The 24,997-nt window shown below is 42.0% G+C and overlaps 1 protein-coding gene across 3 annotated transcripts; it reads left to right on the top strand.

The window, feature by feature from the left end:
- The first annotated feature begins 6,324 nt into the window (after nucleotides 1-6,324).
- Nucleotides 6,325-16,010, top strand: apip (APAF1 interacting protein). 3 transcript variants are annotated; one of them, XM_069165666.1, is made up of 8 exons: nucleotides 6,325-6,408; nucleotides 9,539-9,601; nucleotides 10,273-10,373; nucleotides 11,920-11,968; nucleotides 12,104-12,221; nucleotides 13,845-13,980; nucleotides 15,140-15,307; nucleotides 15,446-16,009. In XM_069165666.1, the coding sequence occupies exons 2-8, from the start codon at nucleotides 9,542-9,544 to the stop codon at nucleotides 15,543-15,545; spliced, it is 732 nt and encodes a 243-aa protein (XP_069021767.1). In that variant the 5' UTR covers nucleotides 6,325-6,408; nucleotides 9,539-9,541; the 3' UTR covers nucleotides 15,546-16,009. The 3 variants fall into 3 exon arrangements, with proteins under 3 accessions (XP_069021767.1, XP_069021768.1, XP_069021769.1); XM_069165667.1 differs by lacking the exon at nucleotides 6,325-6,408 and adding an exon at nucleotides 6,466-6,515 and having other exon boundaries at nucleotides 15,446-16,010; XM_069165668.1 differs by lacking the exon at nucleotides 6,325-6,408 and adding an exon at nucleotides 8,000-8,024 and having other exon boundaries at nucleotides 15,446-16,010.
- The last annotated feature ends 8,987 nt before the right edge of the window (nucleotides 16,011-24,997 follow it).

The raw sequence follows: 24,997 nt of genomic DNA on the forward strand, positions 1-24,997 counted from the left end.
CACCATGACCCCCCCCCCCCCCCCCCCCCCCCCCCCCCCCCCCCGATGGGAGGAGTACAGGGCAGTAGTGGAGGACTTTGTAGTGGGCGGGTAGAAATCGGGTAGAAATCACCTCCTTCTGAGAGACCACCAGAGAGATGGTGGTCGACTTCAGGAGGAAGACGACGGCTCCACAACCGCTGAGAGTTCTGGGAGAGGAGGTGGACATGGTGGAGGATTACAAGTACCTGGTGTCTCCATGACAACAGACTGAACTGGAAGACCGACATCGACGCTGTCTACAAGAAGGGGATGAGTCGACTCTTTTTCCTGAGGAAACTTCGATCTTTCAATGTGTGCAGCGAGAAGTTAGAGATGTTCTACCATCTGTTGTTCTGTACTTCTCCGTAGTCTGCTAGGGAGGAGGATGTGGGGGGGGGGCCAGCATTGGAGCCGGCGACACCAACAGATTTAACAAACTGGTTAAGAAGGCTGGCTCCATCATTGGCTGCAAACTGAACAGTCTGGAAAAGGTGGTGGAGAGGTGGACGCTGAAGAAATTATTATCCATATCTGATAATCCTGACCACCCTCTCCACCACCTGCTGCAGGGACAGCTCAGCACTTTCTCCAAAAGACTCCTCCAGCTCCGCTGTCAGAAGGACCGACACAGGAGATCATTCCTGCCTCCTCACCTCTTGCCAAATCCATCACACAACAATGACACCCTTGCACTGCTGTTGTTTCTTGTTTTAATTCATTGCACTGTTGTTTAGTTAGTTTATTTAATATTATTCTATTTTATTGTATGGAATGTGCATTTTATTTTTTAATTATATTCAATATTTTAGCCCTGCATATGCTGCGGGAATGTAAAAATGTCCCTCTGAGGGATTAATAAAGTATCTATCTATCTATCTATCTATCTATCTATCTATCTATCTATCTATCTATCTATCTATCTATCTATCTATCTATCTATCTATCTATCGTTCAGCTATACTGTAATAAAACCATGATAAATAATACATGTTTGATGTAGGTGTGGAAATCAGTAGAATTTGTCCCCCTGGACTTCTCATGGAGTTCTCATGTGATTGACTTGTCACAGCATGGACACAGCAGGAGATATTCAAGTTAACTAATTATTAGCTATAGTGTGAATACGATATCAAAAGTTAACCGCGGTTATATAAGCTGCACCCATGTTTACTCAGCTATTGTGACACTGGCTGGATTGCTTTTCATCGTATTGCCCGGCAGCAAAGAGAGAGAAAGCTGTTTCACTGAAGGGCAGGTGGCAGGCTTCAGGCTGAATCACTTAAGAGCATTGACTTCATCTTTTAGTTTCATCCTCAAACAGCAGATAGTTTCACTTAAGCAGGTGTTGTCGAAAAGAGAACATTTACTTGACCTGTTCAAATTCGTTCTCAATGATGCAACCATCATTAAGACCGAGGTTTATATTCACCACGATAAATGTTGCAAGACTGGCATTTATGCTTGTTTCTGAGGTCGAAACTTGACACAGAAAAACATGAAAAAACACACGAAGGGCAGAGTGCAGCTTCTTTTCCGTCTTAAGTAGGTTAATCGTGTCCTACGGGTTGAAGGAAGTACCTGGGAAAGGCCCATTCAGACTGATGTAACATGACAAATTGGTTACAAATAAAATAAATATGCAAATTGACCCATGAACCCTGTCGCGAATATCCCGACTAAACAGGCCAAATAAACACGAACACGTTAATAAACAAAATGTTGCGCCATTTATGAATGACAATTCTTTGGAAAATCTGATCATGGTTCCGCCTTCTTTAAAATACATATCTGCAATGTTTGTACATAATTTCTCTCAGGTAAAATAAAATAACCAAGAGATGGTATACAAATACCATATCTTGGTTACTCAATGGAATAAAGTGGAAAAAAAAAAAAGAAAAAAAAGTCCAGTATCTTCATTTGTCACATTTAGAAAACAGTTTCTCTTCCTGGTTGACTAAGCTGAAATTCAGTTTTCCTTGTTGATCAAATGCCAATGTAGCGTGCCAGGTCCTCAAGCAGATCACTGACAAATATCAACCATAAATCTCATCATACCATGTTTAGTTTGCGTGATTTAAAAAAATATATATTCTTGGTTTGGCTTTTTTGTGCCAGTTTTTCATTTTAAAAGTGTCTTTCTTTTACATTTACAATTCCTCTATTATCTTTTATCAATATTGTGTCATCTGCAACGTTTTGTAGATTTCTCCAGAGTTGCACGGAATTTCTGTCAGTTAAGGAGAAGTATTCAAAGCGTTAAAGTTGGCGTGACAAGGAAGTGGACAAAAGTAATACCTTCAAACTGGTCACATTGTCACATCTAATTCAAAGACTGGAGTCTCTTTGTCTGGTAGATTAAATAAGTATTTCTTCCTTGTTCACTGGAACTCAGCTGACTGCCTCCCCAGTTCACTGTTAGAAATCAGGTTCATTTTTTTAATATATTAAAACTATGATTTTATTTTTCTAATATTTTTTGTAAACCTGCTCAAATTTTTCAGTGTTATTTTTGCGATTTACATTTATCTTGTCTCATGACAGTCCACCCAATAATTGTCGGGATATTTCCACTCTGAACAACAACAACAACAACAAAAGTCAAAATCGGCTCTACATGAAAAGTCCCGGGATCGTCATTTTGTTACCAAAATGCTAACAGCATTTAAATCAGGAAATGTATCCAAAGTGCGGCCCGTGAACACAATCAAAATATAGTAATTAGTGTTAAAGATCACACGGCCTCCTTTTCTACAACCCTGTTTGTCCAGTGTTTATGTCACTGGTGCAGCTGGAGAATTTGACGACGCTTGACTCTTACTTTGTCGAGGAATCTCACACGAGACTGACATCTGCCAGATTAAAGATTGGCCATAATGGGAACTTCCACCGAACACTCTCCCAGAGTTGTTTGAAGTCACTCTTTCCCAGACGAAATAAGACTTGGACTTTATTCAAGAGTAAACAAAGCCGATCTATCTGGAGGAGTGGCTGCACGGAATAATGGCAGGTTATTCCAAATTGAAATCCTTCAAGCTAACAGATAGCATGTTCAGACTAGATGCACCAGTTGTTCTTAAATAGACCGCGTTAAGATTTATGGCTTCTTACAAAATTAAAACACGCATGGTTTTGCATTCCTAGTTATTGCATATTCATTATATACGCTGCTAAAAAAAATAAAAAGGGAACACTTAAACAACACATCCCAGATCTCAATGAATGAAATATTCCGGTTGAAAATCTTTATTCATTACATAGTGGAATGTGTTGAGAACAAAATAACATAAGAATGATCAATGGAAATGAAAATCATTGTCCCATGGAGGTCTGGATTCAGAATCATACTCGAAACAAAAGTGGAAAAATCAGATCACAGGCTGATCCAACTTCTGTGGAAATTCCTCAAGACAAGTCAAAATGAGGCTCGGTAGTGTGTGTGGTCTCCACCTGCCTAATGAAATTTCCCCTCGGGGATTAATAAAGTGTATAAAATAAAAAAAATAAAAAAATATCACTCCCTACAATGCCTGGGCATGCTCCTGATGAGACAACAGGATGTTCTCCTGATGGATCTCCTCCCAGACCTGGATCAAAGCACCAGTCGACTCCTGGACAGTTTGTGGTGCGACGTGGCGTCGGTGGACGGAACGAGACGCGATGTCCCAGATGTGCTGGATTGGATTCAGGTCTGGGGAACGGGCGGGCCGGTCCGTAGCATCGATGCCTTCATCGTGCAGGAACTGCTGACACGCTCCAGCCACATGAGGCCGAGCATTGTCCTGCATCAGAAGGAACCCAGGGCCCACTGCAGCAGCATATGGTCTTACAATGGGTCTGAGGATCTCATCCCGGTACCTAATGGCAGTCAGGGTACCTCTGGCTAGCACACGGAGGGCTGCGCGGCCCTCCGAAGAAACGCCTCCCCAGACCGTCGCTGACCCACCGCCGAACCGGTCCCGCTGGAGGATGTTGCAGGCAGCAGAACGTTCTCCACAGCGTCTCCAGACTCTGTCACGTCTGTCACGTGCTCAGTGTGAACCTGCTCTCATCCGTGAAGATCACAGGGCGCCGACGGAGAAGCCGCCGATCTTGGTGTTCTCTGGCAAAGTCCGATCGCCCCGCACGGTGTTGGGCTGTAAGCACAGACCCCGCTTGTGGACGTCGGGTCCTCGTACCGCCCTCATGGAGTCTGTTTCTGACAGTTTGAGCAGAAACATGCACATTAGCGGCCTGCTGGAGGTCATTTTGTAGGGCTCTGGCAGCGCTCCTCCTGTTCCTCCTTGCACAAAGGAGCAGATAGCGGTCCCGCTGCTGGGTTGTTGTCCTCCTACGGCCCCCCTCCATGTCTCCTGGTGGACCGGCCCGTCTCCCGGTATCTCCTCCGTGCTCTTGACACCGTGCTGACAGACACAGCAAACCTTCTTGCCACAGCGTGCGTTGATGTGCCATCCTGGATGAGCTGCACTACCCGAGCAACTTCTGTGGGTTGTAGACACCTCCTCATGCTACCTCTGGTGGTGAGGACGCTGGCAAAATACAAACATGACCAAAAATCATCCAGAAAGGACGAGGACAGGGAAATGGTCTGTGGTCACCACCTGCAGAACCGTTCCTTTATAGGGGTTGTCTTGATAATTGCCTCATTTCCACCTGTTGTCTGTTTCCATTTGCACAACAGCAGGTGAAATTGATTCACAATCAGTGTTGCTTCCTAACTGGACACGTTGATTTCCCAGAAGTGTGATTGATTTGGAGTTACATTATGTTGTTTAACTGTTCCCTTTATTTTATTTTTTTGAGCAGTGTATACAGACCTATACAGCACGTGTTTATTTATCAGATATCGCATGAGTTTATCTTTGAGGTGGAATTAAGAAAGCGAAGGAAATAGAAGGCAGTATTTAGAGGCAGTTATATATAAAAAATAATTAAATCTTGCTTTACCACAGCCCTGTGTGGGGATTACACCGCAGATTATAATCTGCATGATGGAGCCTACATTTCTTGTCCAGTTGTTGCCTGTGTACGGCAGTTATACTTTACAGTCGCATATCTTTTAGCTGTATCGCCGAATATTTTCATGAAAAAATGTAGTCTATGTACATTCAGAACCACTAATAACCAGATGATACCAGGATATCCAAAAATTTACGTTTGATATAAAGTGTTTCCTGACGTGGAGGGATCTTGAGCAGGAATTTGAAAGTAAAAGTAAAGATTCGAATGGATTGACTGGATGTGGATTAGATCCGGTTTTGGTTATTGTCGGCCGATACAACACGATGGATGGATCTCTATGCTGTCCTTTTCTCTCTCTGCTCTCCGACCGGTGGAGGCAGATGCTCCGCCCACCTCCGAGCCTCAGTTCTGTCGGAGGTTTCTTCCCGTTAAAAGGAGTTTTTCACTCCCAGTTCATGTGGGAATTGTTGAATTGTTGGATTACTCTATAGTAGTGTAATGTTCTGCTGTAAGGACTTTAATGTGTTCAGTGCCGTGAGATAACCTGTGTTGTGATTTGGCGCTGTATGTAAATAAAATTGAATTGAATTGAAATGAAAGTTTGCATCAACCAGGTGGTCCTTGCAGAAAACTGCATTTACTCAGTTCTGTACAAAATGAACTACAACTACAAAACATGCAGTATATGGAGTGAACTACACAAAATTAGGTAGGTAGGTAGGTAGGTATATACTTTATTAATCCCCGAGGGGAAATTTTTTCGCCACAGCAGCGTACATACAGAAGCAATAATAGAAACAATAGAATAAAATAATAGAATAGAATAATATAATAGAAAAGCAATAAAATAAAATAGCAGTAAAAAATATAAATATAAAATATAAAATGCACAGTATATACAGTATATATACAGTACATTATATATCTATATATATTATATACAAGCGGAATATTTTATAATATATATTATATATAAATTATATATATATAAAATTATATATATACATTAAGCAGCTTAAAGCTCCACTTTCACTAAGTACAACGTTTAAAGCCTCCATTTTAAATATGAATAACAATCAAATAATATAACGACACCGTCATTGGTCGAAATGAGCACTTTTAACTACTTTTAAATTATTTATTATTACATGTGGTTTCCAAAACACCTGTAGTTTTAAGTGTGCACATTTTTCAGCGAGTTATTTTTATTACCCTGTCTTGTTTTGTATATTTTTTGCACTTGTCGTTAACAATGAATCCGTATTTATTCTTTCATTTTTCAAAGGTTTGAAGAATATTTACATCCGGCGATGCGTTCCTGTTCGGGCGTCGCGCGCTGATGACGCGAGGGCGTTAGCCTTTACGGGTAAAACACCGGACGTGCATGCGTTTCAACCGGAGACCGATTTTCGCACCACAACGAAGGTAAGCAGTCCTGTTCCGCTTGCATTTTTATTTTTTTATTATTTTTTTTAATTTTTTTACTGCTTATACGAGTGGACGTTGAACTGCCGCAGTCACGTCGCGCAGCAGTGAGTTTACGAGCTTTAATAACCTTGTTCTTTTCAAAGTTGGTCTTCAGCTGTTGGCACCGAATTTAACGACGTGACAGTTTAACTCCTTTTTTTTTTTTTTACGGTACGAAACCGAGTGCATGTTGTATTTCAGTCCTGCTGGGTTTTTATTTATTTATTTTTTTACGATGCATCTGCAGTGAAATAAACGTGAATATAAAATTGTCCTTTTATCGCGAGAGTTTGTGTGCAGAATATAAACGTTACCGGTGTTTACAAAGAAACGAGATTATACATTTACAACAACACGTGTGCAACATGACACCTTTTGTTCTAAACAAATTGAGTATCTATGTGTAATCAGATGTTTACAGATGATGTCACTGATTGTTAATAACAATAATAAATTTAATGAATAAATTACGTAATCATGCTAAAAAAAATATGCTATATATATGTGTATGTATATATAGCATATTTTTATATAGCATATATATATATAGCATATTTTATATATATATATATAGCATATTTTTAGCATGATTACATAATGTATTCATTTAATTTATTATTGCTATTAGCAATCAGTGACATCATCTGTACATATCTGATAAACAAGCACAGCACACTTATTTATATATATATATATATATATATATGTATGCATGTATATATATAAATAAGTGTGCTGTGCTTGTTTATCAGCTATATATATATATGTGTATACATATGTATATATGTGTATATATATGTGCATACATATATATCTATATATATATCTATATATATATATATATAGATATAGATATATATATATAAATAAGTGTGCTGTGCTTGTTTATGTCAGTTTACATTCCAACCAAAATCATGATAACTTCCACTCATTTGACTTGACGTAGTTTTAAATATTTCCAGAGCAGCTGCAACAGACTTTGACAGCAGGAAACGGTCATCAGTTGCGTAAAACCGATGTTGTACTTTACTGTAAACACCCTCAACAAGTGAAAAGTAGCCGCTCAGCAGGTCGCTGCTCCTTCAATTCGTTATTTGGATCTAGTGATTGTACATCTTTTAAAATTTCGACATGAAATGCACCAAAAAAAAAAAAAAAAGTCAAAATAGGAACAGGAGAACAACAATGAAACTAATAACACATCAAGACGCCTGTTTTTTTGTTTGTTTGTTTGTTTGTTTTTTACTGAACGTAGTATTTCACATCTCATCAGAAATACTGGGTGTCCAATTTGTTAAGTTCGTTGCTTAATGATATATTTTTTTTATACTCCTTCAGTTGTAGTCTTGACTGAAATAGAGCGGCACTTAAGGAAATGAAATGACCTAATTTTCGCAATAAAAATTTGCATACGGTTATAAATGACAGGTTTGCTCATCCAAGTGTGTGTGTGCATGTGTGTGTGCGTGTGTGTGTGTGTGTGTGTGTGTGCGCGCGCGTGCCAACGTGTACAGTTTTACCAGCAAAGCTTCAAAAGAATTCGTAGGAGGAAACAGGTTTCAGCTGAACAAGACGTGAGAAAATATCTTCTCGTTGGAGCTGTGCTGTGTGTGGACATCAGGGTGCATAAATTATGTATTCAAAAGGAAATGAAACCTTTGTTCATTTTAAATACAAGATAAAAAAAATATATATATATATTTAGTATTTTCATTGCCTGTCATGCACTTCATCTTATCCTATAGTTCTGTTATTTTATTTTTTTGGTGCTGTGACTAACACTTATTTTCCGTCAGTTGATCTTCGCATTATTTCCCCCTTATTAATTTCAGCGTATAAAAGGTTAAAACAAATAGTAAAAAAAAAAAATGGACTAATTCCCAAAGCCCAAATTCCTCAAGTTTTTGTCTGACCAAAAATCTAAAATTAGGCAAAAACGTCCAAACGTCCCGTTTCCCTTAAAACCTTTGGCTCGTGAGGAAAATGTAAAATGCCTGAATTAAAAAGGAAACAAATAAAAAAATACAAATACATTTGACATTGTTATATGCTTTCCCTTCTTATTACCAGCACGGGATGGATGGCTCATAACGACGTTTGAAGGGACCGTCGTTTAGGTTTATTTTTTGGTCTTTTAAACATTTCAGAGAGGCGCAGTCGGCGCTTCTCGTCCCCGCAGCCGGCGTCGCCCGCAGGGAGCTGAAATGCGGCGACGCCGTCCGTCGGGGCTCGTTCGCGTTGATTTGGTTTTTTTTCCACCTTCGCGTCGACAAACGAACGGCGGCGCTTTTTTTTTTTTTTTTTGTATTTATTTGGGTGTTTCGACCCCCCCCCCCCCCCCCCCCCCCCCCCCCCCCCCCCCCCCCGATGAAATGCACCCGCGCGTTGCGGCTCTGCTTGTAACGTGGCGTGGAAAATGAATGTCCCAATGAAAAACAATTTGCACGCACGGACGCGTACGTCGGAAGGAGGCGCGCCCGACGATGCGCGTTGCGTTTCATGCGTTCGCTTACATGTTTTTTTTTTTTTTTGGTAATTTTTTTTTGGTAATTTAGTCGTTTAGAGTCTTTCGCCGGTTCGCCCCGTTTAAAACGTTTTTCACCACCGCGAGTGAAAAAAGTGACTTACGGCGCGTCATTTGCCTCCTTCCGACGTTTTCATTCAAATCTTTCAAAACTCATTTCCTCCAAGGGTCGACCGTCTTAAAGATTTTTTTTTTTTCCCATTTGAGCAACCGTCGGTTCGAATGGAAATTGGAATGAAAAATGGCATCCGAGTTTGTTTGTTGTTTTTTTTTCCCCCCGAGCGGCGCAGCTTTATCCGCCCTTCGATCAAAGGGAACGACGGCTTCTCCCCCCCAACCGACGCGTGGGAGGGGAAGGGAGAAGAGAAATTAGTGAGAACTGTAAATCGGTTCTCTTCTATTCTTCCTCGTTCTCATTTCCGCGGTATCTGATTCCGACAGAACGCCGCCTCCCCGGCGACCCGCCGGCTGGCGTTGACGCGACCTCGACGGTCCTCTCCCGGCGCCGTGAATTGTCCTCTTAAAGTGGAAAATGTTTTGTTGTTTTTGTTGTTTTTGTCCCAGGAAATGTCGTCCCTGTGTGGCACCGGCTGCCAGGACGCGGGTCAAGACGCCGCGGAGAAACAGGCAAGCGCGAAACACGACCGACGAACTCCCTTTGAATTTGGATGGAATTGCTGTCGAGCAAGAAACTGCACACCGCCGCACACATTTGAAGTCTTGCGGTGCTTCCGCGGGTTCCCCGCCGAAGACGTTGATCTTTTCGCAGAAGCCCCCTGAATTCATAGCTTTATATATATATATTTTTTTATTTACAATTTATTTCTGTTTAAAACCGTCAGCGCTTCAGCTTTAGCGGACATTACAAAGAATTAAATGGGTGCTTTTCTTGCCGACCGTTTTCAAGAACAAAATGTATTCGGTGGGGGGTGGGGGGGGGGGGGGGGGGGGGGGGGTCCCGTGGCAAGAGGGCCGCGGATACAGGGTTAAATCTAAACACGGCGGTATTACTCAATGCGACGGCGCGCCCCGAGCGCATTCAAAGAGTTTCTCGGACGAAAGCGGAGCTCCGCGGCACAAAGGAACAACCAGGCGTCGGCCGTAACGGTAGTTTACAGCGTGACGCGGTGCTGATACACCGATGCTCAATCAACATCGAAAGTGCTCGTACATTTAAGCACGTGGATTTCAAGCTCATTCATCCTGATTCGATGTAAAAACAAAAACAAAAATTTTAAAAAAAAAGTGTCGAACTCGGGTGGTCGCAACTTCGTTAACAGCCTGCGTGTCTGTCGCAGGCGAAGGAGCATCCGCGAGCACTCATTCCCGAGTTGTGTCGGCTCTTCTACCAGCTGGGATGGGTGACGGGGACGGGCGGGGGCATCAGCCTGAGACGAGGGTGAGTACCTCGGTTTGCAGAAAAAGTGCGAAACGTCAGAAATGCTCATTTTGTTCTGCTCTGTCACTTCGACCGCCATTCCAGCTTCTCAAAGGCTTCTCAAAGGGAGGTTTCGCCGCAGCTGAAATGACACACCATAATTTAAGTTGTTGTTGTTGTTGTTGTTGTTGTTGTTGTTGTTGTTGCGATTCGGACGGCGGCCACAAAGAAAACGCTCCGCTTCGCTTTGTGACAGAAGTTTCAATTCGCGACGACGAACAAAAGCGCGCGATCAAAACGACGAGCCGGACGGCCTCGACGCGAGACGGACGAAGCAGCCCGAATGTACGACGCCGTCACGTCGTCGGACGTTTTCCAAAAAAAAAAAAAAAAAAAAGTCTTATTTTCTCCTGTAAGCGCAGGTCTGAATTTTTTTTAAAGTTTTGAAGCCTTTTTTTTTTTTCTTTTCTCTGTTTGTATTTTTGTTCTGCGGTCGCTTTGATTCGACTCAGAAATGACTCACAGCCCGAGGCGGCCTCGCCGAAACCTTGTGAACAAAATCAATGAGCTCCTTCTTTATCTGGAAACGTTTTCCGCCAGATAAAGAACGGCGCAACGGCTTTGTCCTCCGCGTTTCTATATATTCCCTCCCGCCTCCGAACGCGTAAGCCGACGCAACGACGCGTGACCGCTGCAACCGAGGCCGACGGCGGAACTTGCTCGCGCGCCGTCTCGAACGCTTTGTGCCGTGAAGCCTCCCGGCCGGGGCCGTGCTGCGTTCCGGTTTTTTTTTTTGGTTTTCTGCAAAGACGACGCCCCGCGACGGAAATGCGACGCGTCGACGCGGAGGACGGTCGCGTCGTCGCCGCCCGCGCTCGCAGTTTCGGAAGCGAGTGCTGCAGATAAACGGTCGACTTCGGCAGCGACTCCAAAAAAAAAACAAAAACACGTGCGGCAAACTGATGCGGAAGTATAAAGAATTAAGAAGTACTCGAGGGGGGGTTGGAGTTCTTTCTGGATGGCTGGGAGAAGCTTTAATGAGACTTTCAGTGCCAAAACATTTTCTTTCAGGCAACAACAACAACAAAAAAGCTGAGGGCAGTCCGGTATTTTATCTGCTGTGGAAAATCACGATGCTCCATTATGTCATGGCGAACTGGGACGCTGCGTGAAATGTAAATAAAAACAGAACGCAATGATTCGCAAATCGCATTAACCCTCACCCCCCCCTTTTTTTTTTCTTTTTTTTTTTTTGGGAATTGAAAATAGACCAAGACGGCTCATCAAATGTTGAAAACCGAGAAATGCTATCGTTTTGCGGAAAACTTGAAATGGCAACAAAATCACATTTCTCAGTTTCAACATTTGATATGTCGTCTTTTGTGCATCTGCGCTAAATATGTCGGTTTCTTCGATTGGCGGATCGTTTCCGTTCTTTTTTTTGGATATTTACATTTTACACGGCGTCCCAACTTTTTTTTGAAAACAGGGCTGCAACTCCTGAGTTCCTACTTCTCCCTGTCGATATCGACGCATAACTGTTTATTTGTTGTTGTTTACCTTCTAGGGAGCAGATCTACATCGCACCTTCGGGTGTCCAGAAAGAGAGAATGGAGGTGAGCAGGAGCGAATCTTTTCGTCGACGAAGAGCGACGCTCAGATGGAGCCGTATTCATTCGTTTTTGGTTGTTTTTTTTTTAGATAAATGTATTATGTTTAAATCGAAGCTTTCTGATGTTTGCGTCGCTCAGCCGGACGACATGTTCGTGTGCGACGTGGAGGAGAGGGACATCAGCTGCCCACCCGCCTGGAAGAAGCTAAAGAAGAGCCAGTGCACGCCGCTTTTTATGAACGCCTACAAAATGAGAGGCGAGTCGCTCTGAACACATCGCATGCAACCTACGATTATCGCAGAACTGATCAATAAGCCCGATGCCGCAAATGATCTTTTTAATCCAGTGTTTACCAGAGCGCGCAGCAAAAAAAAAAGAAAAGAAAGAAAAGAAAAGTACTTTCTATTTAATTAAAGATGGAATTTGAAAGGCGAAATGGAAATTGGAAAACTCCTCAGCGCTGCGATTATGTTCGCTTAAACTGCAACACCATTTAATCGTTACTTAATTTATTGTTACTTACATAACGAATCGCCATGGAAATCGAACTGCGAGATCGATCACGGACCTCAAATAGTTTTCTTACCGTTTCGAGTCTTTTAATTGAACAACTACATTTAAAACCGAGGGCGGGCGACGTGGCTCTGAAATAATCTCGCTGATTCATTTCAAGAACGTGCAATTGCAGGAAAATAAGTGTGACGGCTTTGTACGTCGGCGTTAATGTCACGGCGCGAAAACCTCTGGGGGGAAAAAAAAAAAAAACCAAACACATTACCGCGGCTTGCTGTACGTGTGATCTTTCGTAACCAAACCAATTACGCACTTCTGAAGTCGCTCCACTAAATCCTAAAGCCGCCTGCCAGTCGTGCTCGTCGAGCGTTCAGTTGGGCGCGTGATAAACCAATAATTCGGTACCCCCGCGTTGATCAAAAAAAAAGTGTGATGGTGCGTGTTTTCTGTGGTGCGAAAAAGTACAAAAAGTGTTGCGGACGCTCGCAGACGGCGGAGTGAGTTAAACATGTTGAATGGAGCGAGAGGTCTGACGGAACATGTGAAAACTAAATCCCAGCCGCAAGTTTGCAGACACCTCTAATTCACCTGAGCTGCTGAGAGACAGACGTCGGACACGCTTTGCTTTAGTCCATGAAAAATCCATCCTCGTCGCTTGAACGAAGGGTCGAGTAAAAAAAAAAAAAACGTTCACGTTAAAATACGTTATTTTTTCCAAAATCACTGGATTTCAGCGGTGGTTTCTGGCATCGTGACATCATTACGTCGCAACATTTATTCAGATTTTTTTTTTTTTTAGATATCAAAAAAATTATACACTTCTACAAACCTTTTTTTTTTATGAATTAAATAGGTTTTGTTGGATAGGTATAGTCTGAAAAATAAAAGTTACAAATAAAAGATTTATATTATAAACTGTGGTTTGTTGGACTATTGCTTTTAGATAAAACTCCGGAAAATTGCAGGTGTGCAAAGGAGCTTGGTGCGGTTAGACTGTTGTTCAATCAAGGCGATGCAATTTAAGGTCAACCTGTAATGAAAGAAATCTCCCAGAAATGCTGAAGCTCGTACCGGTGACTCATCCTCTCTTTCCTGGAGCACCAGGGCAAAGTTTGATTAGTTTTCAGCCTTCACATAATGAAGCCTCCAAAACCAGAACCCATTAATAAACACAATTTGAATTGTAACTTGGAATTTCAAAGCATGCGGCACTTTGATGTTTGATCGCCTTTTGGTTAACGATGCTTCTTCTTACGATGATAATAATTTGAGAAGGACAGCGCAAGTAGACAATACTCAAAAATCCCCAAAATGTGATGTTGTTGTTGTTGTTGTTGTTTTTTTTCCCCTTTTTGCTAAAATTCAGGGGCACAGGCAGTTATACACACCCACTCCAAGGCTGCTGTCATGGCAACGCTGCTGTATCCTGGCAAAGAGTTCAGGATAACGCACCAAGAGATGATCAAGGGGATCCGTAAGGGCTCCTCAGGCACAAACTACCGGTACGTAATCAAGCAGCGAGGATTAGTGAAGTCCAAACGGCTCCCGAGCAGTTTTATTTCTCAAGTCAGGGAGACGGTTGTTAAGTCGTCGTAACGAGAGCGCCTCGGCACCCCGTCGAAAAATCAAACTCGCGCATTACGATTGACACCCGACACGTTCGTCTTGACGTGAAATACTACGGGAAGACAGTTGTTGGTTTTTTTTTTTTCTCTGTTTTTTTAAGTATACTTCCCTCAAAAAGGGTCCCAAACTAATGCGCAGCTCATCTGCCAAGAACCGGTAAAATGAGTGAGAACTTGGAAGCGTTCCGGCACAAGTTCCCGCACGATCCATCCGACGGGAGAAAAAAAAATTTGCCGGCATCACCTACAGGCAGGCAGCTGCCAACTCTTCTCCGCAAAACAACATGTTTACGGCTCTCAGTGGGTTTAAGAAAAGCAGAACCGCGGTACGTCAAGTCGGCTGCATCACGAGGACCATTTCATCATAGTTGGTGGGTTTTCAAAAGTGAAACGCAGGCCGACGTGAGCGGCTCCTTCTTGTGCCCCGTCTTGCCTCATTTATCTCAATAACACCGATGCAGATCGTTAGCCGAGACATGTCGGTTCGCACCATGAAGTCGCCCCGTACGACGAAGGCAATTTTGCTTTATGTTTTTCAAACTGAAGATCTTTTTTTTTTTTCTTTTTTTTTTTTTTATATCATTTTTGCTGCTTTCTTCTTTTCTTTTTCTTTTTTTTGTTGTTGCATAGAATCTGTCACTTTGTGGAATTGTGCGTTTGTCATTTGAGGTTGCTTTACAGTTCACCGTGGAGAGAACAGGCGGATCGGGATGTGATTTTTACATTTTCAAGGTTTAACAGCGAGATGGTCCCCCGTGTGCGCAGCTCAATGAAAGGAGGAAAACGTCGGGGATGCGTTGTTTTTCCCTCTTTTGGGCAATCAGGGACTTTTTGTTTATTTTGCTTTCCGCTTCCTCGTCCCGAGCGCCGCGCCTGATTCGGAGTCACTGCGTTGCCTCGACTTGACTTGATTGCCACACAATCAGAGACGCCGCAGACGACGTCAGACTGTAGAGAAAAAAAAAAAAAAAAAAAGTTAATGCGTCAGAAAGTTTTCAGCCTCCGGTGTCGTTTGTTCTGTTTGTACGACGTGCAGGTATGACGACAGCCTGGTGGTTCCCATCATTGAGAACACGCCGGAGGAAAAGGACTTGAAAGACCGGATGTCTCGTGCGATGGAAGAATACCCTGATTCGTGCGCCGTTCTGGTCCGCCGGCACGGTGTTTACGTATGGGGCGAGTCTTGGGAAAAAGCTAAGACCATGTGAGCGTCTGCCTCCCACAACCATGAACCTTTTCGGTCTCGTTCGTGACTCGGGAATAATTGCTTTGAGGGTAAGATTTGAAGAAAATCAATCCTGAACCCTTTCTTGTATTTTTCCTCTTCCAATACATTGCGCAGGTGCGAATGCTACGACTACCTGTTCGACGTCGCCGTCCAGATGAAGCGGTGCGGATTGGACCCTTCAGCCCCGCCGACGGAGGAAAAAGGAATAGTTTGACATTCGTGCTGCGTTTTTTTTTTTTTTTCTTTTTTCTTTTAAAGAGACATTTGTTGCAGAAAAAAAGGTTAGTGGAGTTCAATCAGGAGAGCAGATTGTAATCATTTGCCTTTCACGACGGCCTGCTTTCAAATTTCATGAAATTTTGATGGTCGGGCCAGATTTAAAGGCTTGAAGGAGATTGAATGCCTGTGATCTGGAAGTACCCGGAGGTTTCACGGTAAAGCGCTGTGGGACAACTCGTGAGTGAGCAGATGTCCAATCAAATGTCCTCGGGTTCAAATGCTTTCCCCCCCGTTCCAAGTCTGACTGCACTGGAATCAAGGTCTCGGTGTACGCCAGGCAGGAACACACCATGCATGTGAACTGATCTGTAATAATGCTTAACTTCCTGTGCTTTCAATCAATAAAAAAAAAAAGAGAAAAAAAAAAAAAAAAAAAAGATGGAAGGTTAACAGAGTCAGTGAGTTTTTTTTTTATTTTATTTTTTTTAGGTTTTCTCTTAAAATAAACCAATTTTCCATTTCTAAAACAATTTCTTTCCCTTGCTTTATTTTTTTGATAGAAGACACAAAGAATAATAACTGATGTTTCTTTTCTTTTTTTTTTTATAAGCTACAAATCATGTCAGTTTTTGGAGACACATTTCAATTTCATACAATCAATAAGATACAATTTTCACTTGTGGAGGGGAAAAAAAAACAGCCAACCCACAAATGACTGGTCATTTTGTCGGACACTTTCCGCTGAATGCAGCCCCTTTGTTGTATAAAAGGACTCCTGCTGTGTGCATACACATCCTTTTATTCACACACACACACCACCATTCCAGCAGCAGCAATGCAAATGGAAAAAAAAAAAAAAAAAACTCGTACGATGCCCGTAGATCTCCGCACAGCGTGCGTTCGGTCGTCTGCACGCTCGTATCTCATGAAAGCCGGAGTTGTTGTTCTTTTAACAAGCTCCCTCTGCTGCCGCCATCCCATTGCTTCCACCACTGTACTCGCTCAAAAACCCAAGTGCTGTCAAATGTGCCGCAGGCTTATTCAAAATTGGTAGAACAGGAGTATATAAAAAAAAAATAAAAACAACAACAGCAACAAAAATATCCTTTCGAGCCGCGCCGACGCCGCCAAGATTCCTCACTCCTCTGATTAATGAGGAATTCCGGTAAACTCATTTGCGAAAGGAACCGAACGGCGCCCCCCCCCGCCCCAACCCGTAACATAAAAATGACATTGTGAACCTCGCGATGTCAAGAGACTCGATGTCTCGACTTAAAAATTAGTTCTCTGATTTTCTTTTTTTCTTTCCTGCCGCCGTTCATCGAGGTTTATCTCAAAATCATTCACGTTTAAGAAAAAAAAAAAAAAAGTCAGCGACGTCAAAGTCAGCCTGTTATCTGACAGTAACATTTTGAGAGACTCAAAGCGCTCACACCGAATGTTATGTGTATTATATTCTCCGATATTCACTCCGCGGTGCGTTCCTATTAATATTTATTGCCCGTCAGCCGAGAAAAGTTCAGCAACAGACACATTAAGAATAGAAAATGAAGAAAGACTCGCTCATGGGGGTCGCTGTGGGGCATTAAGGAGCTGTGGCAGGTTCAGTTTTGGATAGTGATGAGGGCCCAGAGCTTAAAGTATACAGATGGTCACTTCAGAGAGGAGCAGAAACAAAGAGGGACGATGTGCTTGTTACACTCTTAAGAGCAAAAAAAAAAAAAAAAACAGTGTTAGTTTCAGAGCGTAGCGTCTGGATAGTCGAGATTTAAAAACAAAAACTAGGCTGTGAAAGCATTTAAGTAGCACGCAAGCAGGCGCGGAAAGCAGCGCGGTGCATTTACACAAGTGATGTACTCACGGTACAGTTTTGAGGTCCTTGAACTTTACTCGAGTATTTCCATTTGCTGCTACTTTATACTTCCGCTCCGCTACACGTCCGAGGGAAATATCGTCATCCAGTCCACTAAGTATAGTTAACGGCTTAAGTTGCTTTTCAGATGAAGATTTGACACAATGGGATGATATCGCAAGATTTTAAATTACAACACATGATTAAGTGATGATTAAACCAGAGATTGTTTCACATTTCTGGCTTTTGACGTCTTCCAGTTGTTAGCAGCTTCATCAAAAGGTGATTTTTGCCGCTAAACTACTCACTTCATTTCAATAAATGTTCCAATGATCCAATATCAGCCTGCTAAGTCGGATTTTTCATGCACGACTTTACTTTAACGGTCCGTTTTTACACTGCTGTGTTGGTATTTTTTTTTTTTACTGAAGTAAAGGATGTGAATACTTCCAGTACTGCACACAAGTATATTTCAAAGAGGCTGTCAAAGTAGAGGACCATCATCAGAAACATGTTTAACTATCAAAGTAAAAGTACTTCCTCTTCAGAGAAATACCTGCTTTAACTAATACGTTACATAATTAGAATATTTGTACGAATAACTAATTGTGTAAGTGGCATTTGTTATCATAGCTGGTTAAAGCGGAGCTAATTTAAACAACTATTATATATAAAATAATGTAAACTCGTGTTTTTTTTTTTTTTTTTTTTAATTTTTAAATCTTAATCTGAAAAGTAGTCCGAAAAATAGCAGTCGCAGTCTAAGCACAGTGTTCCCCCCCTTGAAACGAAGCGAAGTGGGACTATAATGGCATATAATGGGGACACTCAAGTGAAGTTTAAATACAAATTGCACCGAAGCAGTTTCATCAAAGGTCCTCTGTGGGGGTTTTTGACCTCCAGCAGAACGACGGAGCCTCTACGAGTGGGTTCGCCTTTTATTTATCTGGTGCTCGTGCGCAGGGTCGAACATTCACACACGGACGTGGGCGGCGGGGAAAACAACAGTTCGACCAGCGGTTTGACTTTCGGTGACTGAAAGCAAGCCGACGCGCGCGGCAATACGGCATTAGAGGTCGGGAAGAAGAAGAAGAAGAAAAACAACAAACGTAGGCGAGTAAACATGGACGTAGACAAGCAGGATTTCTCAATGGATGTTTCTCGACGCACGCTCTTGCGATCGTTTTATGAACAATGAACCACATCCGACAGGTTTGTTTAACCTGAAGGATACACGCGACGCGTTTTGCCGAGTCACGCCCGGTGTATTCAGAGCGCCGCGGAACGCCTTCCGGTTTTTCATTTCGCGTTTGTTTTTTTTGTTTTTTTTCCACCCCGACTCCACCCGCCTGTCCAGTCTCTGCCGTGATTAATTACAGTCTGGAAACTCCGTTCGCTGAAGGTCGGCTGGGCTGCTCTGAAGGACGGGCCGATCGGCGGCCAGTGGGGGTGGCTGAAGCGCGGGCGACGTCGAAGTCGAGCGTCGGTTTCGAAAACAGCGGCGGCGGTAGAGCCGGGGGAAGCAGTCGTGGCGACGCCAAGCGGCTAATAAGCAATTGAAACCGGAGCAAGAAACACGCCTGAAACAAGTCCGCAATTGATATTAACTGACGTGACATCGCCCTTTCCTCACACTGGGGGAAGGGATCTCTGTTGCTTACAGTTTGGCGAGTTTCAGGGCATAACAGAAGTCATATGCTGGTCAAGGCTGCCGCAATAGTCTTGAAAATGAACCCGAGGTCTTCGCCCGTTAGGATGCAATCAACTGGAAACGATCTCCGGTGGAGCGCGGCCAGACCCATATATTCACGCAGCGAATTCTGGTGCGGTATTATCAGACTTTTGTTTTTCTAAAATCTAGCTTACGCTGATGGAAATCTATTTAAACAAAAATGGGAAAAAGAAAAAAAAAAAGACAGAAAGGAAAAAACCTTTTGAGGCTTATCCCTAATTTTAGTCTCGAAGAGCCGCAGATGGAGCGCATTGTTTGTGAGGATTAATCCCACAGAATGTTCCATCGACTAACAAGTACCACATCATCCACAATGAATGTAACATTTACAGAAACCTTTGTCCTCCCAAAAAGTGGTTAAGATTACGCACACTTCCCGTGCAAATAAGCACGCTTAAAATATGTTCATTTAGCAGACGCAAGACGCCAGGAAAACCTTAAATCTGCATCGGAAAATGACCTAAAAACACAAACAGGAGCGCTTTTGTTTTTCCTCCTCTTATCGGCACCGACAGTAAAAATCCATTCGCAGACACCTGCTGTAATCCGTTTGATGGTACAAAGAGAAGCCCCGCTTCCTTTCCTCCGAGACACCCTTTTCCTCATATTTTTGACCACCTGTTTGCATTTCGGGGTTTGAACTTGAAAGGATCACGCAGCGTTTCGCCTGGACGGCCAAGAAATCCCGTCGCTCATCACCGCGGCCATTAGCGGTCCTTTTTCAGAGCGACGTTATCAGTTCGCCGCGCAGGGCGTCCCGTTTCAAGCGTCGCAGAAAACGTTATTTTTTTTGATTGTTCAATCAACTGAGATACGCAGAGCGGTCCAAGTGCTGCGGTGGCGCCTCTCAAACCCATAAATTATGTTCAAGTTGTATTAACGTGTTTGGCACCCATGTCTCGGGAGAAAAGGGAACACTCATTGCCGCACCTTTTTTTTTTATGATATTGATTAAAGTGTAAATGTGTTTATGATTTTTAGCTTCAGTAAAAGCCTTGTGACAGGCCAAATGGTGATATAAATTAATGTTATTGACGTTGAGACGCGAGTACTGTAAGCTTACATGCATCAGCCGGTCGGCGCGCAGTCACACGTCCAAACAGAAAAACACTCGATTCTCGGCCGGGCCGCATCGGGTCATGTAAAATACATTATGCTCTTTTTTTTTTTTTTTTTTTTTTTTTGGGGGGGGGGGGGCGGGTATTTTGCCCCATAAAGACGAACACAGGGGTGACAGAAAATACAGAACGAGAGGAGCCAGAATAACACGTGTCCTTTACTGCAGTGATTCACCATGACACGTACAAGTTGTTTCTGGAAAGAAAACTATTTTTCCACTTTTCCGTGCACCGAGATAATGAATATATATTTTATACTAGAAGCCGTAGAGCACAATATAACAAGCAGTTGAGCATTGTAACCTTTTTTTTTTTTTACCGGCGATTAACTGACAGCCCACCGGCAACAAAACAATATGGATCTTCTCTGGCGAACCTTGTCTGTACAAGATGAGCGATTAGGCAGCGACCACATCTGCGATCTGTGTGACTGACCGCCACGCGTGTCAGTTGTCCCACTTAAAAACAAAACATCCTTTCAGGCTTTCACAGATTTCTAAGTGAAACTAAGAGGAACTTTTTTTTTTTTTTGCAAAGTAGATCAAATGTATAAGTGAAATAAAACGGCTGAAAAGGCCCGTCACGATTAGGACATTATCGCGATTATTTGCGCTAACCACAACCATTTTGCATCACGCTTATAATAATTTCCATTCGTTTGGATGAAACCAACAGAAATATTTCCACCGCTACTTCAACGTCCCCTTCCCACCGTTTTGAGGTTTGTCTGCCGCTCTTTTAATGACATCTCGTTGGGCTCTTATCATCTGCTGTGGTTGAATGGCACATGAGTGGCGCCTTAGCACTAACAGCTGTTTATCTCGCACTTCTAGTTTTCAACCGACCGCATTTCAATGGGCTTCTCTTGCTTTCTGGCACTTGCCCGCACTTAGCACTATACTGCGCTTTCAAAATGTTTTTGCTTTATTCTATATTTTATCTCGAATGTTACTTTATATCTGTTTTTATGTGGACCACTGCATGTCATTTTCTCGCCGTAAAGTAACTCTGAGATGTATTTCTTGTATAAAAGCTGCTCCACAAATATGGTTTATTATTATTATTATTATTATTATTATTATTATTATTATTATTATTATTATTAGTGACATTAATGTCGCAGATTTAGTTGCAAAGCCAAACCCCATTCATAAGATGTATGTATATTACGTTATCACACCTGTGATGAGGTTTAAACTATAATAGTGGCATAAAATGAACAGAAAAAGACTAATCGCGTGTATTCGTATGACAATTAATTGACAACTAAAATTCATGATCGTGACGGCCCCAACGTTCTTGCCCAAAAACAAAACTTTATCGACTTTTGGAGAATCCGGTCGTTTTCCCTGTAACTTCATTGCACCGTCGACTTGCTCAAACTATAATTTCAAAGCCCATGTTGTTCCATGTCTGCTCGATGTATTAAAATAACTATATGCCAAATGTCAGCATTAACATTAAGCCGATGGCACGTCAAAGATAAAGTGTGTTTATGTGCGAGTTTGTTTTGAATTCTCTTCGCCCCCCCGGCTGGTTAAAAGCCATATGATGTACCCAAGGCACTGTATTGAACATTCAGCCATCGTCGTGTCTAATTGGTGTGAACCGTTAACAGCTGCGAAAGGTAATTAAGATAAAGCTGTTAAAGACAGTTGCAGACATACTTTTTTTTTTTTTTTTTTTTTTTAAAGCTTTTAGAGCGATTCATTAATTCTATTAGTATCCAATTCTGAGAATTTTCCGGCCTCTAATTCAAGATGAAAAATCTAATTAAAGGAACTGGGCAACAGTGAATGAATTAAGTTTTACATGACATTAACAAAAGCCTCCGTTTTTACCTATTAGTAATGGTTAAACATTTCATAATTGACTACCGATAGCTGTTCCTATGTGCAAGTAAAATCCTACCTTGCGGGTAGCTACAGCTCGTGTGAATCTATATAAACACAGCTTTCAAAGTCGCTGAATGGAATTATATATATTAAAACATATGGACAAACGCAATAAATATTAATACAATGGATCTTAATGAACCTTCACTGTTTGATGTTGAGGAAGCCTTAATTGTTATTCAGTATTGCAAAGACATAAGACACTTATGAACTAATTAAATCTCCCTGACAGAGAAATGTTTTGGTCTACAGGCTTTTGGGAGGGCGCTAATTTACCAGCCACGGGGTTAATAACAAAACAAAGACAGTAAAAAAAAAAAAAAAGGACTTAAGGCAAAGTCCTGCAGCTGGTTGGCATTGACACTTAAGCCTCTCTATCAGGTTTAATTTACTGAGCTTCATGCGATTTAATCTCACCTAGAGAGTGGACTAAATAAGCTTAGTAAACCATATAAATCAGGCTAAGCGGCTGTCGCCGATGCGAGTTGCACCTCGGAAAAACGAAAGGTTTCTTGCCGCACGGTGTGCTGCTACAGGTTTTGAGCTACATAGTCCTGGAAAAAAATGGATCCTCTGCTCACTTTTGCATATGTCCTTTGCAAGTGGTATTGGTTTGATGTCTGCCAAACTCCAGTGTTAATCAGCCTCCTCAGCAAACTTATCAGACCGGCAGCAGCACTTTGCTCTGGGCCCTCTCCTTCCCTTAATCCTTTCACCCAGGCCTCACTTTGTTTTTGTTTTTTAGCCTACTCTGACTTTGCTGATAGAGATGTAAAAAATTTTTAAAAAAAACTCAATCCACTGCTCTAGAAAACCTCCGTTCTCAACCCCCAAAATAATATTATTTTGTCTAAACTGTAGATATGTGTAGTTTGAAGACATGCAGCCAAAAACAAAACAAACTTCCTTGCGTGTTGTTCATTTTTATTTAAACTGTACGAGTGTCACATACAGCTTCCTCCAGAACGAACTCTGAAAACACTTCTTGACGTTGCGGATTCAGGTGTGATGCTGAACCAATGACTAATGCCTTTTAAACGTTAGACTGATAAATGTATACGTTATAGGGTTGGTGGAAGGAACCGCTCGGCGAGAGGAAGTTCAGTTTACATTGATGTATTTCAGCAGTTCAACAACATTAAAGTCCCTTCCTCTCAAAAATCTGTTTTTCTTCTCGCTCCTACAGTTTAATGTTTGAGCCTCACTGTGCACAATGATGTATGTGCAGAGTTTAAAGGCCTTTTCACATTCATCAACCGAAGGCGGGACGTTCCTCTGTGCTCACCGAAAATCGAATTCAAAGGGGCGGGGCCTATGAGCAGTGATTTGCGACATCACAAATAGGTTGGAAGACAATCCTGGTCCAAAATTCAACTTCTAATGCGGAAACTTCAAACTTCCAATGCGCATGCACGGAGAATTTACTTAGCAGTAAAGTGAGACTTTTGTGTCCGGTAGTTGAACTTCAGAGATAAAATATATGTGCATATTCATAGATTCTGGATTTTTTTTTTTTTTTTTTAATGAGAAGAAGTGGATGTCATTTTAAGGATAGAGATAGAGAAAAGAGAAATGTTTTAGTAGAAAAATCTTATCAGGTGCAAAATGTTCTTTAAAGTAAATTATTTTATGCATATCTTAAAACATGCATAAAACCTTTAAAGTAAAGATGAGTGTACCAACGATTCACTGAACTCTAATACTCTCATATGTATGTTTTATTCTCGTATAAATGGTCTAATACGTGTTTGTGCATTGGGAAACCAGTCCACCCTCGTAGATTCTTAGACGACGTTTGTGAAGCATCCATGTTTTACAATTTGGAGTTTCTTTGAAGACGCAAGGGCACATTTGTCCTTGTGCTTAGTGCGCCGAAGGAACTGATACCGGGGTGGAGTGGAGCGAGAAAGAGAGAATAAATTGTGAGTGTATTCTTCATTCTGAGTCCATTTTGTCCAATCTGTCTGACTGTGACATGTTGTTCTCGCTCGCTAATGTAATAAACGACAAGACAACTTGCGAGAAAAATGCATCATCATGTGACACCAAAACATTCAGATTCCTCTTCACGGGGCCATTATTGGAGATATTTGTCATGCACTACAATCATAATCAATGGCAGTATTTCAGAAAAAGTGTGCTCTGCACAATTAGTCAATAGTTGTGTTTTACAGTACAGATTAATTAGATTGTAAGACTTTATCCTACTAAATTCCCAAAATTTCATTGAGGTAGAAGTGATAGAGAAATGAATGATAATAACTTTAAACATTATTTTTTTTTTTGTCATATAAAAGTTGCCATTTACTAGTTTTCTAGTGTAAATATTGTAACGAAACAAGTATTGGCAGTTTATATCCCGGTCAATTCCCATTCATTACAGTTGCACAGATGTCAGGTGTCCTTTCATTTCATTTTAATGCAGCATACTCGGATGGAATCTCAAATATCAAAATTGGTGCCACAATCAATGGACAATAACTACCTGTTTATGAGTGCTTTACCCTGGATGGCATTTATACAGGAGCATTTTATATGAGAGTTGAGTTCTCTGTGAGGATATGCCCGCCTGTCTGTTCTTCAAACACGTGGGGTTCATTAGAACTTTGGCTTTGAGAGCACAGCTTTGACTCCAGCTTTGGTTTTTACCCTCAGTTGAGGCACCCCCCCCCCCCACCACCACCACCACCTCCCACCCCACCCCCAGGGGCTCTGAACAGATCCTCAAACGGACGGATTGGACGAGAAAGATCATCAATAAAAAGGCTGAATTTATATTACTTTTTATGTGCAAATGCCAATCCATAGCTGCCTGTAATTCTAATCATGTGTAGGAATATCTTTCCTTTA

The sequence above is a fragment of the Embiotoca jacksoni genome, unplaced genomic scaffold (genome assembly GCF_022577435.1).
Source record: "Embiotoca jacksoni isolate LCO1_2020_lvr unplaced genomic scaffold, fEmbJac1.0.p SCAF_35, whole genome shotgun sequence".
Classification (NCBI taxonomy): domain Eukaryota; kingdom Metazoa; phylum Chordata; class Actinopteri; family Embiotocidae; genus Embiotoca; species Embiotoca jacksoni.

What these genes read in the sequence shown, in the direction of transcription:
- apip (XM_069165666.1), top strand. Translation starts at nt 9,542, where the DNA reads ATGTCGTCCCTGTGTGGCACCGGCTGCCAGGACGCGGGTCAAGACGCC. An exon ending in AAGACGCCGCGGAGAAACAG is followed by an intron (nt 9,602 to 10,272) that starts GCAAGCGCGAAA and finishes TGTCTGTCGCAG; the next exon opens with GCGAAGGAGCATCCGCGAGC. An exon ending in TCCAGAAAGAGAGAATGGAG is followed by an intron (nt 11,969 to 12,103) that starts GTGAGCAGGAGC and finishes TGCGTCGCTCAG; the next exon opens with CCGGACGACATGTTCGTGTG.